The sequence below is a fragment of the Salvelinus alpinus genome, chromosome 3, assembly GCF_045679555.1.
Source record: "Salvelinus alpinus chromosome 3, SLU_Salpinus.1, whole genome shotgun sequence".
In the NCBI taxonomy this organism is placed as follows: Eukaryota; Metazoa; Chordata; class Actinopteri; order Salmoniformes; family Salmonidae; genus Salvelinus; species Salvelinus alpinus.
Genome location: NC_092088.1, coordinates 50262600 through 50276720, shown reverse-complemented (window position 1 = coordinate 50276720; position 14121 = coordinate 50262600). Strand labels below are relative to the sequence as shown.

Here is a 14121-nt window from a genome sequence, read left to right as displayed (position 1 = left end):
AAGGCCCTACTATGACACTTTATGTTGGTGTTTCCTTTATTTTGTCAGTTACCTGTAATTGTGTGGGTTGTTATAGCCTAAATGAGTTTCATATAGTCTAATGAGACAACAATGGGGTGAGTGTTTCTGTCTAACAGGCTCGTGAATCAGATCCCTAGCCAGATCGAGTTTCACTGGGCTGCGTTAGCTGCTCGGATCAAAGGGTGTTTGCTGCCATTCCAGAAGCTTGATTTCAAGACGGTGAACATTTGTCAATGGAAAAACAATCTACATGGCTGCAGGAAGATGTTTTGGGGTGGGGGTGCTCTCATACAGGAGTAATAATAAAGGCCTAGTTCACTAATTTGGTGAGTATTATTTGTATTTATTTGAAAAATATTATTATTTATTTTCGATTTATCAGGGGATGCTGCAGCAGCCTCAGCACCCCTATATCCTGCGGCTATGTCTCCCTAGCTTTTGGACACAACATCAGCAGTATGTGTATTGGTTGGACTTCCTCAGTTGCGAATTAATAGTTTCTAGGTGAGTGGCTACAACAATATAGCAGACTACACCAAACAAAAACGTTCCTTGTCAACAAAGGAATCATTTCCAGGAACTCTACTTACTATATATAAAGTGAACTGTTTGTTGAACCACACCATATTCCTGCTGTGTAGACAGTACATTTCATGGTAGGAGGTCTTGAGTGAAGTGCGTGGTCTAATTGGCAGCCCACTGTCTAACTCAACAGGAATATGCTGCTGTTCGGGCAAAAGTTGGATTCAGACGTTTATTTGATAGCGAGGGACACATTTCATTTTACATCTGGTAAGTAGTTTTCCTAGAGATTGTGAAAATGCCTTTGTTGACAATAAACCTTTTTTTGTGAGAAGCCGGCTATTTGTGGTAAGTTTATTTTCTGTCGACAGCCACCAGAACGATGCACAACTCATGGAGTCTAACCAATACACAGACTACTGATGTTGTTTTCCCAAAGCTACAATCTTCCACACTATGACAGTCTAGTAGGCTATGTTTCTGTCCAGCATATGGCTTGCCTCCCCAAAGAGGAAGACTGCTGTATTGGTTCCTAAATGAAGGATCATCAATAGGTCCCTGGAGGGTCAGGATATACGTCTGTGGACCAGCAGCCCAGCGGACCAGGGCTGCGGATCTATCAACCGCCCGCTCGGCTGTTTAAACACCGATTTAAATCCCCTCCCTTCAGCACCAACCGAAACAAACACGTGGATTGCAAAGGGATCGTTCTCAATATGCACGGTGGAGCCCGTTTATGCATTGGAAACAACGGAATTCTGACCACTGCTTAAATATAGGAGTTGTGTTTTTCGAGAGTTAACAACGGTGAAGTGTCCGCAGATTTCAAAATGAGTGACCTGGAGGAGGATTTTTCCAAGATTTTAATGTTGAAGGAGGAGAGGATACGAGACTTGGAGATGCGTCTGGCGGACAGGGAGGACGAGATCCAAGAACTGAAGAGGAAACTGCACAAATGTCAGTCCGTTTTGCCCAGCGCTCAACTTATTGGACCGAGGACCAGGACTCGGGCGCAAGGCATATCGGCAGAGCCTCAAAACTACCAAGACCTGTCGAGGCAAGCCTTTCGGAAATATGACAAGTCCGACTGGTAAGAGTTTGAACCTGGTGTTATTGATGTCAAATTATTTAGGGTTTTTATACAGCAAAATATGTCTGTTTATCCATCGTGTGCAGTTGATGAGGTAGGCTATAGAAAACATATAGAACAAAAATGTAGCCTAATGGGTTGAGTTGCGTTTAGACTACTTTAAACAGATAGGTGTGATGTCAGGCCATTGAATGTCAATCATTCACAATGACAACAGGGCTGACCACTAGTTCTACTGTGGAGATGGAGACGCGCTTTCATGAATGGGGCAGTGCGAGCGCGTTCATTCTTGGGGCCGATGACGTAGCTCAAAGACAGGCTTCCAAAAGGAGTTTATTGATCCGATCCATCATTGCATTCCCAGCGGAGGTAAAGTGGAGGAAGCAAGAAGCATTATTGGCTTTTAGTAGCTGGATGCTAAGCGCTCGAAGTATACGTCTGAGGATATTTAATACACCATTAGAAAAAGCTTTTTTGACCGTATCCTCTCCTTATCACCTTCCGTTGCACCTTTGTAGCTTCAGTGTTGGATGTTCTAAATGATTAGGGTTCATTCTTTGTTGGACCGACTCCCTTGGCCTGGTAACTGGATGAAATTTGATTACAGATGTCACATCATGAAAGTAAACACAGAGGAAATGAATGGATACAGAGCTGTTATTTTTTAAGGTAATGAATGCCTCATCTTTAGGCCTAATCAGATTGAGTCAATGGTATCCGGCCTAATGAGTTACTAAACATACACTTCAGAAAAAGTGTTTATCAAAAGATTCAAATATATTCCTGATGATTTAACAATGGTAGATCAAGTCATGCACAAAAAACACCAAAATGGCCATTTACAGTATGTAGTGTGATCAATTAGGTTTCCTTTAACTCAACACAAGCCCATTCATAAAGTCTTCACTGTGGATTTCACTGTCATTTCCATTTAACTTTAACGTTTTTTCCTGTGAGATTGACACAGCAACTCATCTTCCCTGACAGCTTTGTTCTCTGTGACTAAAACAGTATGGTATGGGTGGTGACCTTTTCAAACGGCTGCTTATCCTGTCTAGACAGACATTTTCACACACACACACACACACACACACACACACACACACACACACACACACACACACACACACACACACACACACACACACACACACACACACACACACAGGGTCTGAATTAGATTAGAAACTGTACCCACTCCACACACAGTAAAAGGCCAATATGAGCTGATTGTCAGGTAACCAGATAGCACTAAAATAACTATACAAGGAGAAGATTATAAGAGTGTTATTAATAATTCAGTGTTCTACTGTTATGTCAGGCCATAATGATCTGTCGGAAATTTAGAAATTTTTCAAATGATGTTTCCAGCCCTGCTGGTGTTCCATAGTGAGTCATGGGAGAGCGCAGTGATTTTATGAAGTTAGGAACTAGTGTCACGTGGACAAACAAAATCTTAATTTTTTAAAATGAGTTCGAAGACAGTCGGTTTAGCATGACACCATCTGTTCGAAGACAATGTCATTATCCATAAAGAGTAATGCCATTAAGGTGCAAAATAATTCATTTAATGTCCTCTGGTATTTGTTCTCTTTCTATGGAAAATGATCCCTTTAAGGCTACTAGTACAGTGGTGGTCCAAGGCCACAGGCAGCTGATGAAAAGGATGGCATGTCTTGATTCCTGGTTAAAGAATGGGATGCGTGTCATTATTTAATGGATCTGGTTGTGCACCTGCTCGTGGCTCTGCTAGGGGTCAGAGACATTGAGACATAGTGACCTCAATTCGTGTCAGAACCAGGCACCAACGGACAGCCTCCTGATCATCGGATTACAGAACCATGAAGCAATGGATCCTGTTCCTATTGATCGCCATGGGAAAGGGCTGAGCTGGAAGTATAGCGAGGTGAAATTTAAGCCTGTCTCCAACACAGAGGTGGTTTAAAGGGCACAGGGAGGCTGGGAGGGATGGAGGATAAGAAGGGGATGTACTTATCTCGTTGTTGAACGTTGACCTATTGACCTTTATTTAGGAGTGGAAGTGTACCTAATGGTTCATTGTCAGTAGATTTAAGCAATGCCCAGGGCCAGGAGTTTATGTGATCAGTGCCCTACTCTCCACAAATGTAAAAGTATTGGTTTAAAAAAGGGGTAGACTGAGTTTCCATCCACTACATGGTTTATCCCAGTCCTTTTTAAATCCAGGAAAGGGAAGTATCGGGATGCAGGGCATGTTTTCCTGGTCAAATCACTTGGTCAGGAAACAATCCTGGACCTAGAATGCCTCATAGATCAGTAGGTTTGTGTAATGAGGTCTCCAGGAAAGTATTTTGTTTAATACTAATACCTTATCTCACGAATTACATCTCAAGCTAAAAGGGAAAAGAGTATAAACTTGCCTCTTAAACTGTTCCCCTTGCAGAAGTGATTAGCATTCTCGTTTTACCAAATCATGTCAGAGTTGTTTAAACTTTGTTGTCCCTAAAGCACCCACTAAAAGGTTCAGGCTCTTGATCTTCAAGCCAGCTCTCATTGCCACATTATTACAGCCAATATTATATATCACTGTCACCGTATCATAGCCAGACTTACAGTGTGATAATTGAGCTGTAAAAGCATTGTATAAACAGCTGTTGAGTGGTTCGGCAACACAAACTCTCCTATCCAGACCTTTTGAAAACACATAGAAGGATCCTTCAGACAATGTTTGTGGTCACAGTTTGCTGTCCTCTGTAGCTTCAATTAGTATGGCGCTTGCAACACTAGGATAGTAGGTTAGATTCCCGGGACCACTTGTATGTTAAATGCATGCGCGCATGACTAAGTCGTTATGGATAAAAGCATCTGCTAAATGGCATATATTATTATTATTATGATATATATTATAGTTAAGCATGATTAAGGTACAATAATGGCATTTCTCTAGATCACTGGTTTCTGAGTTTCATTGATCAATAAGTGTGTGTGCACCAGACATTCTATTAGTCTTCAGATATTCTCCCTAACTGCACAGTCACTGTTATCACATACAACCACAAGAGGGCAGTTTTGATCTTTTTTTCAAGTCATCATACTGTCTGGTGACTGGCTATGGACAGAGCTACAGCACTTTCTTACCACATGTGATTCTAACCACTAACCCCAACCTTGAACTTAGCCTTGACCCTACCTTTAAATTAAGAATAAAAAGCTCATGTAGGCTAATTGCTTGTCGTTAGTGACGATAATGCCACTGGCGTTTCTAGTGACCACTGTCCTTTGATCTTACAATATCACACATCACTGCATTTTGATTTAACATCAAAGGTGATTATAGACGGGCCGCGATAAGCGGCGAAGGTCTCAGACTTCAATTGGATTAGGGCAGAAAAACGCAAGGAGTTTTGCAAGAGGCACGGTTTGTGGTGCTCACTCCCGTGAGCGGTGTTGCTGGCTCGGCGCTCGAGGTGGCAAAATATTAGCTGAAGTCTTGAGCGGTCGCCGCGCATGGTTGACCAATGAGCAGAGTTCATCTTGTCAACCAATCAAACAATGTTTTAATGACAACATTCGAGCTGACACCAACCGGGGAAGGAGGGTGGGAAGGGTAAACTGGTTATCTTTGAAGATGGAGGACAAGGGGAAAAAGGAAGAAACTGGAACATGTTATGAATAAATATAAAGTGGGGGATTGTACAAACCTTCAGGAAGACTTGGTAAAGGAGAAGATGGCGGACAAGGGAAACAGAAGGAAAGTGAAATATGTCCTTAGTGAATATGGAGTGGAGGTTTGCACAGAACTTCTGGAAGAGCTAGAGAAGGACATTGAATATGACAAAGGTGAGGGTGATTCAATTGTGGTGGCAGGTGTAGTGATGACAGTCAAGAAGGAGTTGAGTGTAGAGGGATGCGGGGGGTAAGGAAGGTTGGCAACAAGTGTAAATTAGGGATACGTGCTCTAGTAGCTCGGAGATGGAAACTTACAGGAGCCTGAAGTATCCGCGGTGAGGACTGCCGAGTTTGGGACTTGTTCCGAGGATGTAAAGGATGATTCTGGCCCAGTGGGAGTGAGATTGGTGGAGAGAGTGGATTCTTGCAGTTTGGCTGAAGAGTGGAGGACAGTGATGAAGAAAAATTTAACAAAAAGGCAAACGTTGTTAATGAGAATAGGTTTTTGGTTGGAGTAAGGTTCACTAACAATGATGCTTTTTTTGGGAGATGCATTTGAAGTATCAAGGATGGTAAAGGATGCATTGGGAAAGGTGGAGATGGTCAGAGTGACCAGAAGTGGTTTTGTTTTGATTTCTTGTGTGTCGAAAGAGCAGATGGAAAAGGCATTAAGGATCGACTAACTATCGACTGGAGAGTTTAGATTTTTGTAGCAGAGCACTGTTAAAAGGTCTCATCTCTGGTGTTGCGTTGGATGTGGAGGCCTTGTGATTTATGAGGAGCATACCAGGAGTAGTTGGAGCATGCCGGCTGAACCGTGTAGTGGATGGGGGAAAAGAAGAAAGCCTGTCGGTATTATTGATGTTTGATGAAGAGTTTCTCCTTTCACATGTGAAAATGGGATATGTTAGATATGCGGTGAGAGCTTTTGTGTCCAAGCCGTTGTTTTGCCAGAATTACAAAAGGTATGGACATGTATCAAGTGTGTGCCGAAGGAATATTGTTGAGGAATCTGAGGGTGTACGATGTTGTAATTGTGATGGCAACCTCATTCCCAATTCCCTCGGAGTGCCCGGTTAGGGTAAAGGAGTATGAAGTGCCAAGGGTCAGAGATATACAGACAAAAGACTTTACAATTTACATACAGTACCAGTCAAAAGTTTGGACACACCTACTCATTCAAGGGTTTTTCTTTATTTTTACTATTTCCTACATTGTAGAATAATAGTGAAGACATCAAAACTAAGAAATAACATGTTGTCGTGCCCTCTTCACAATTGTCTTGGGGTGTTTGGACCATGATAGTTTGTTGGGGATGTGGACACCAAGGAACTTGAAACTTGACCCGCTCCACTTCAGCCCTGTCGATGTTAATGGGGGCTTGTTCGGCCCTTCTTTTCCTATGGTCCACGACCGGCTCCTTTGTCTTGCTCATATTGATGGATAGGTTGTTGTCCTGGCACCACACTGACAGATTTCTAACCTCCTCCCTATAGGCTGTCTCATCGTTGTCAGTGATCAGGCCTACCACTGTTGTGTCATCAGCAAACTTAATGATAGTGTTGGAGTCGTGCTTGGACACGCAGTTGTGGGGGAACAGGGAGTACAGGAGGGGACTAAGCACGCACCCCTGATGGGCCCCAGTGTTGAGGATCAGCGTGGCATTTGTGATGTTGCCTACCCTTACCACCTGGGGGCGGCCCATCAGGAAGTCCAGGATCTAGCTTAGTGATGAGCTTTTTGGGAACTATGGTGTTGAATGCTGAGCTGTAGTCAATGAACAGCATTCTCACATCGGTGTTCCTTTTGTTCAGGTGGGAAAGGGCTGTGTGGATCTGTTGAGGCGGTATGCGAATTGAAGTGGGTCTTGGGTTTCTGGCATGATGGTGTTGATGTGAGACATGACCAGCCTTTCAAAGCACTTCATTGCTACCGACGTGAGTGCTACGGGTGGTAATCATTTAGGCAGGTTACCTTCACTTCTTGGGCACAGGGACTATGGTGGTCTGTAGGTATTATAGACTCGGTCAGGGAGAGGTTGAGAATGTCAGTGAAGACACTTGCCAGTTGTCTGCGCATGCTTTGAGTACACATCCTGGTAATCCGTCTGGCCCGCGGTTTTGTGAATGTTGACCTGTTTAAAGGTCTTGATCAAATCAGCTATGGAGAGTGTGATCACACAGTCGTCTGGAACAGCTTGTGCTCTCATGCATGCTTTAGTGTTGCTTGCCTCGAAGCGAGCATAATAGGCATTTACAGTGGCTTGCGAAAGTATTCACCCCCTTGGCATTTTTTCCTATTTTGTTGCCTTACAACCTGGAATTTAAATGGATTTTGGGGGGGTTTGTATCATTTGATTTACACAACATGCCTCCTACTTTGAAGATCCAAAATATTTTTATTGCGAAACAAACAATAAATAAGACAAAAAACCTGAAAACTTCCGCGTCCATAACTATTCACCCACCCAAAGCCAATACTTTGTAGCGCCACCTTTTGCAGCAATTACAGCTGCAAGTCTCTTGGGGTACAGTGGTTTCTCCTTTAAAAGTTGTGTCATACTGCGGCACACCTTGCGTGCTGCTGCAGCATTCTGTGGTACGTCATTTAATTCTCAGCCATTCTTTCTGTTACTGCAAGTTATTGCTAGTTTGACCACCAGAGGGGATCTTTGAGTAGCATTTGATAGTATAGTCTACAGGATTGGAGGATTCTAAATGGTTTGCCTTCATTAGACAACTTTGTTCCAATATTTCTGTAAATCAGTGATATTTATTCCCATTGTAATTCGTGGGAATTACTAAATCAACATCTGCATTTTGAAAGATTATTTTTTATCATTATTTTATTCACGAAATGTGTTTATTTGTTTATTGGGCTACTGTGCAGTCTACAATACATACTGTAGTAAACATGGGAAAGTGCCTAATTCCTTACTTAAGGGAGAGCAGGCCATGTCTGTACTACAGAATGCAGGGCACGTGGGAGACCAGTGTTTTTTCATAGTTGTGATGCCTTCACTATTATTCTACAATGTAGAAAATACTAAAATAAAGAAAAATCTTGGAATGAGTAGGCGTGTCCAAACTTTTGACTGGTAACGTTACTTGCTTAATTCATTTGATTCATATTATGGTTTTAATATTCCATGAAAAATGAAAAACCCTCTGGGTTTCCGTTAGGATGGAACAGAAAATATGGCGCTGTACAACGTGACGCTCATAAATTCAGAGCATCGTCAGTTTGTAAATTCAGACCATTTCGCTCTCGGAGCGCACACTGGACGTTCGGGCCGAGGAGTAGGGTTTATTTGAGTGTTCTGGCCTTACAACGGCAGGCAAGCACCCAAGCTAACGTTGGCTAGCTTTCTAGCTACTTCCAGACCCAAATGAGACCACTCTGACCATTTTACTCCCCCTAGCTGAGCTGGTAAGGCAGTTTTCGCGTTAACCAGAGCGTTGGTGACTGTAAATGTGCTGCTGGAAACAATTTAATGACGCTTTTTCCCCGACTTTTACTGACACCGGCCATATACAACGGGTGTTGAGCGCTCGTAAATTAATTATTCTGGGCTCTGGTACACACGAGAGTGCTCTGAAATCCGTGTAGATAGTAGGCTGGACACATTACATTTTTAACAACGTTCTTTTCTGATAAAAACAAGTTCAATGCATCCGCCGTGGAGCCCAGTTTCATAATGACCATATTTCCCAGCTGCTTGCCGTTGTTTTGAAAGAATCGCGAAAAAACATTCCTTATTTTAGTGCATTTTTCATCATGCCAGCTCCTTTTAGATCTATTGAGCACCGTGGCACCAATTCGCCTTCCGAAAGTTCTATTCCCAGCTTATTGTTAAACGTCACAATGCCTGCTTTGCTATTGTTGGCAATGATACATGCTCACGTTGTGTTATAGTTAAAATGTAATCAACCCAAAAATTATATTGGAACTCTGCGGTCTTCCCATTTTTTCCTATGGGGGGAATATAGGCATGTCTGTCTATTTCACCAAATATCTCGCAATGTGTATAATTAGATTTTTTTCAGGTCGGATGCCATTTTAATCATGAGAATCTCCTCTTTCTAATTATGTAAGTCTGGGCAGCTAGCTCATTTGTCATCGATCGCTAGACCAGAAATAGTCAGAAATGTTTATTTTTTCCCTACTTTCTCATTATGCAGACATAAGCACAGTTGACACCATCGAGGTGCGGATGTTTACTTTCTACACAAGTTGTTTTTTTCCAGTTTTGTCCGACGAACAGATTGTAGTGGTAAAATAAAAAGGGCAAAATTGTTTGTGGCATTTAGACAAAATGGAATTCTAAGCATCAATTCAGTCAAAACACGCTCTGCGAACGTTCGATTCCATTAATTTGATATGGGCTCGCGCTAGTGTTCCAGCTTAGCCAATGTTCTTAAGCTGTTTTTCAGCCTTGGGTGAATTTTGAATTGTTCTATTGTCCAGCCTATAGCCAGAGCGAATTTACGAAAGCACCCGAACGTCCATTGAGAACGCACAACGACTATACCATTTAGCTAAGCTAAGAATGACGGGAATAATCAAGTCAATAAACGTTGGGTAGTTAGATAGCCTATAGTTAATATACTGGCAAGTTTGATGTATAACTACTAACGTTGGGTAGCTAGCTAACATAGCATATCATTACAGCAGTATATACCGGTATGTGGTTCATAAGGACAGCGTAGCAAACACATTGTCAGCCAACATAATGTGTAAGGTAACTTCTTTGAAAAGTCATTACTTTATTACATTGAGTAGCAAGCTACCCCTTGGTCGTTAGGGAAAATCTGGTCTGTGATAGGAGGGGTGGTTTTCACACCTAGCTCGGCTATTAGACTATTCCTTTGCTCAGCTATTAGCCCCCCTCCCCAACTTGCAACAAATTGTTGTTGTTCCCATCTCGTTCCTTTCCCTCTTCCATGCTCTCTCTCTATCAATCTGTCTCTCGTGTTCAAGTATGTTTTGATGTGAGAGAGTAAGCCAGTCCCATCATCGTCACCTCACCCACTCTTAAGATAAACTTCGGGGCATCTGGGGGCCCAATGCTGGTTAGGAGACACCGCAATTGTGATGAACTGAGAGAATATTAGGGTAGCACTGTAATTCATTAATCATATGCTGTCTGCCTCTGTTCTTACCTCTTTTCCATTCTGTCTTCTACACCTCTCCCCAACTCGTCTTTCTTCCTTGTTTTATAATGCACACCATATGTGCATTGAAGTACAGATTGAACTTGTATTTATAATATAATATTACAACTATCATAATTATAATACATGTATTATGTATTTATAACACCTGGATAATGAACTTCTTTCAATAAAGCATTTCACATTCTCCACTGGTTAAAATTAAGTATCTTATTGAAAACTGTCCTGTCATTTTTTTATGTTTATAGGAATTACAAATCAGTCATGTTTCTAGTCTATTGCATAGTTACAATGTTTAATTGTAACAGTATAGCTTCCGTCCCTCTCCTCGCCCCTACCTGGGCTCGAACCAGGGACCCTCTGCACACATCAACAACTGACACCCACGAAGCATCGTTACCCATCACTCCACAAAAGCCGCGGCACTTGCAGAGCAGGGGGAAAAACTACTTCAAGGTCTCAGAGCGAGTGACGTCACCAATTGAAATGCTATTAGCGCACACCCTGCTAACTAGCTAGCCATTTCACACCGGTTACATAATCATTGATGTCCCAGGAACAGGAGTGGTAAACACCATTGAAGTGTATAATTGTAAAACATACATGCAGACACAGCATCATTCAAATAATGGAGTTTGATATGACTGAAAAATAATGTCTCAGAGATTCATACCTGAACCACACCTTTATTTGCCAAGGAAGAGTACATGATCAGTGAATATATTCAGTGTACAGGCTACAATGTGGGAATCTCATGCATGGTAATAACTACAGTACATGTATATAGGACTTGTATCCTTGGCACAATAAAGTTATTATATTCTAATCTATCCGTAGGCTTCATTAATGCCATTCAGACTTGAAGTTGATACAACAACTATGATAGCTGAGGTTTATAGAGAGGTTCTGAACTAATATTCATACCAAACGTTTTAGGGTCCATACACAGATCGGCTACATAGTGAACCTAGTTACACATCCATAGGCATACAGTTATTTTTATCCTCCACTACACAAAAAGCAAGTAAATAGTTAGTTAGCTATGTTACTTCAGCTGCATTGCAAGGCAAGCTTACACAATTGTACATTCAATTTGCAGTAAATGCTTTAGCTAGCTAGATTCTTTACATCCACTTTTTCACAAGACGACAGCCTGGTTTACTGGTTTTCTCAGGAGTCCCTAAAACATTAAACAACACGAATTACAAATTAATTCTCCGAACACTAGCTAGCTGGCCAATGTTAGCTAGTGCGATAACTTGCTAAATAGCGATTTTCATAAATTAATTTTATGACCAAAAAATATGCACAAACGTTTGTCTCTACATTAACTAACATATTCCTCTCAATTGTAATTGTTTTGCTTCACTTGTTATGATGTTATAACTACTTACATTTGGTTCCACCTTAATGTTTTGTCAGCCATCTTTGTTGAAGAACACCACCAGGCACGGGTGGCTCGTGTCAAAATTCATCATTGGAACCACTCGATATGATTGGTCATATAAAAACCTTTGGACCCAAATGTATAATAAGTGCTCTAACTCCCCCTTGTGGTGGTCGGGAGCATTGAAGCCGTGACGCTGGGTACCTCTAAGTCCCGCGGTGCAAGCTCGCAACTTTTAAAGGAGGAACCACTGTATGTCTCTATAAGCTTGGCACTTCTAGCCACTGGGGTTTTTACCCATTCTTCAAGGCAAAACTGCTCCAGCTCCTTCAAGTTGGATGGGTTCCGCTGGTGTACAGAAATCTTTTAGTCATTCCACAGATTTTCAATTGGATTGAAGTCTAGGCTTTGATTAGGCCATTCCAAGACATTTAAATGTTTCCCCTTAAACCACTAGAGTGATGCTTTAGCAGTATGCTTAAGGTCATTGTCCTGCTGGAAGGTGAACCTCCGTCCCAGTCTCAAGTTTCTGTAAGACTGAAACACGTTTCCCTCAAGAATTTCCCTGTATTTAGCGCCATCCATCATTCCTTCAATTCTGACCAGTTCCCCAGTCCCTGCCGATGAAAAACATCCCCACAGCATGATGCTGCCACCACCATGCTCCACTGCGGGGATGGTGATTTTGGGGTGATGAGAGGTTTTGGGTTTGCGCCTGACATAATATTTTCCTTGATGGCCAAAAAGCTCAATTGTAGTCTCATCTGACCAGAGTACCTTATTACATACAGTTGAAGTCAGAAGTTTACATACACCTTAGCCAAATACATTTAAACTCAGTTTTTCACAATTCCTGACATTTAATCAGAGTATAAATTCCCTGTCTTAGGTCAGTTAGGATCACCACTTTATTTTAAGAATGTGAAATGTCAGAATAATAGTAAAGAGTAATTTCTTTCATCACATTCCCCTGGGTCAGAAGTTTACATACACTCAATTAGTATTTGGTAGTATTGTCTTTAAATTGTTTAACTTGGGTCAAACGTTTCGGGTAGCCTTCCACAAGCTTCCCACAATAAGTTGGGTGAATTTTGGCCCATTCCTACTGACAGAGCTCGTATAACTGAGTCAGGTTTGTAGGCCTCCTTGCTCGCACACGCTTTTTCAGTTCTGCCCACACATTTTTTATAGGATTGAGGTCAGTGCTTTGTGATGGCCACTCCAATACTTTGACTTTGTTGTCCTTAAGTCATTTTGCCACAACTTTGGAAGTGTCCTTGGGGTCATTGTCCATTTGGAAGAACCATTTGCGACCAAGCTTTAATTTCCTGACTGATGTCTTCAGATATTGCCTCAATATATCCACATAATTTTCCTACCTCGTGATGCCATCTATTTTGTGAAGTGCACCAGACCCTCCTGCAGCAAAGCACCCCCACAACATGATGCTGCCACCGCCGTGCTTCTCGGTTGTGATGGTGTTCTTCGGCTTGCAAGCACTCCCTTTTTCCTTCAAACATAACGATGGTCATTACGGCCACACAGTTCTATTTTTATTTAATCAGACCAGAGTATATTTCCTCAAAAAGTACGATCTTTTTCCCCATGTGCAGTTGCAACCCATAGTCTGGCTTTTTTATGGCGGTTTTGGAGCAGTGGCATTTTGCTTGCTGAGCTGCCTTTCAGGTTATGTCGAGATAGAACTTGTTTTACTGTGGATATAGATTTTTTTGTACCTGTTTCCTCCAGCATCTTCACAAGGTCCTTTGCTGTTGTTCTGGGATAGATTTGCACTTTTCGCACCAAAGTACGTTAATCTCTAGGAGACAGAACGCGTCTCCTTCCTGAGCGGTATGGCGGCTGCGTGGTCCCATGGTGTTTATACTTGTGTACTATTGCTTGTACAGATGAACGTGGTACCTTCAGGCGTTTGGACATTGCTCCCAAGGATGTTCCAGGCTTGTGGAGGTCTCCAATTTTTTTCTGAGGTCTTGGCTGATTTCATTTGATTTTCCCAAGAAAAGAGGCACTGAGTTTGAAGGTAGGCCTTGAAATACATCCACAGGTACAGCTCAAATTAGGTCAATTAGCCTTTCAGAAGCTTCTAAAGCCATGACATCATTTTCTGGAATTTTCCAAGCTGTTTAAAGGCACAGTCAATTTTGTGTATGTAAATTTCTGACCCACTGGAATTATGATACAGTGAATTTTAAGTGAAATAATCTGTCTGTAAACAATTGTTGGAATAATGACTTGTGTCATGCACAAAGTAGATGTCC

General features: G+C 41.9%; 1 protein-coding gene across 1 annotated transcript in view; it reads left to right on the top strand.

Moving 5' to 3' along the window:
- Window positions 1-1175: 1175 nt before the first annotated feature.
- Window positions 1176-14121, top strand: part of LOC139570886 (cGMP-dependent protein kinase 1-like) — a 166708-nt gene continuing 153762 nt past the window's right edge. The window contains exon 1 of the mRNA XM_071393184.1: window positions 1176-1633. Within this exon, the coding sequence (XP_071249285.1) occupies window positions 1374-1633 (260 nt within the window). The 5' untranslated portion in view covers window positions 1176-1373. The remainder of the gene's footprint in view (window positions 1634-14121) is intronic.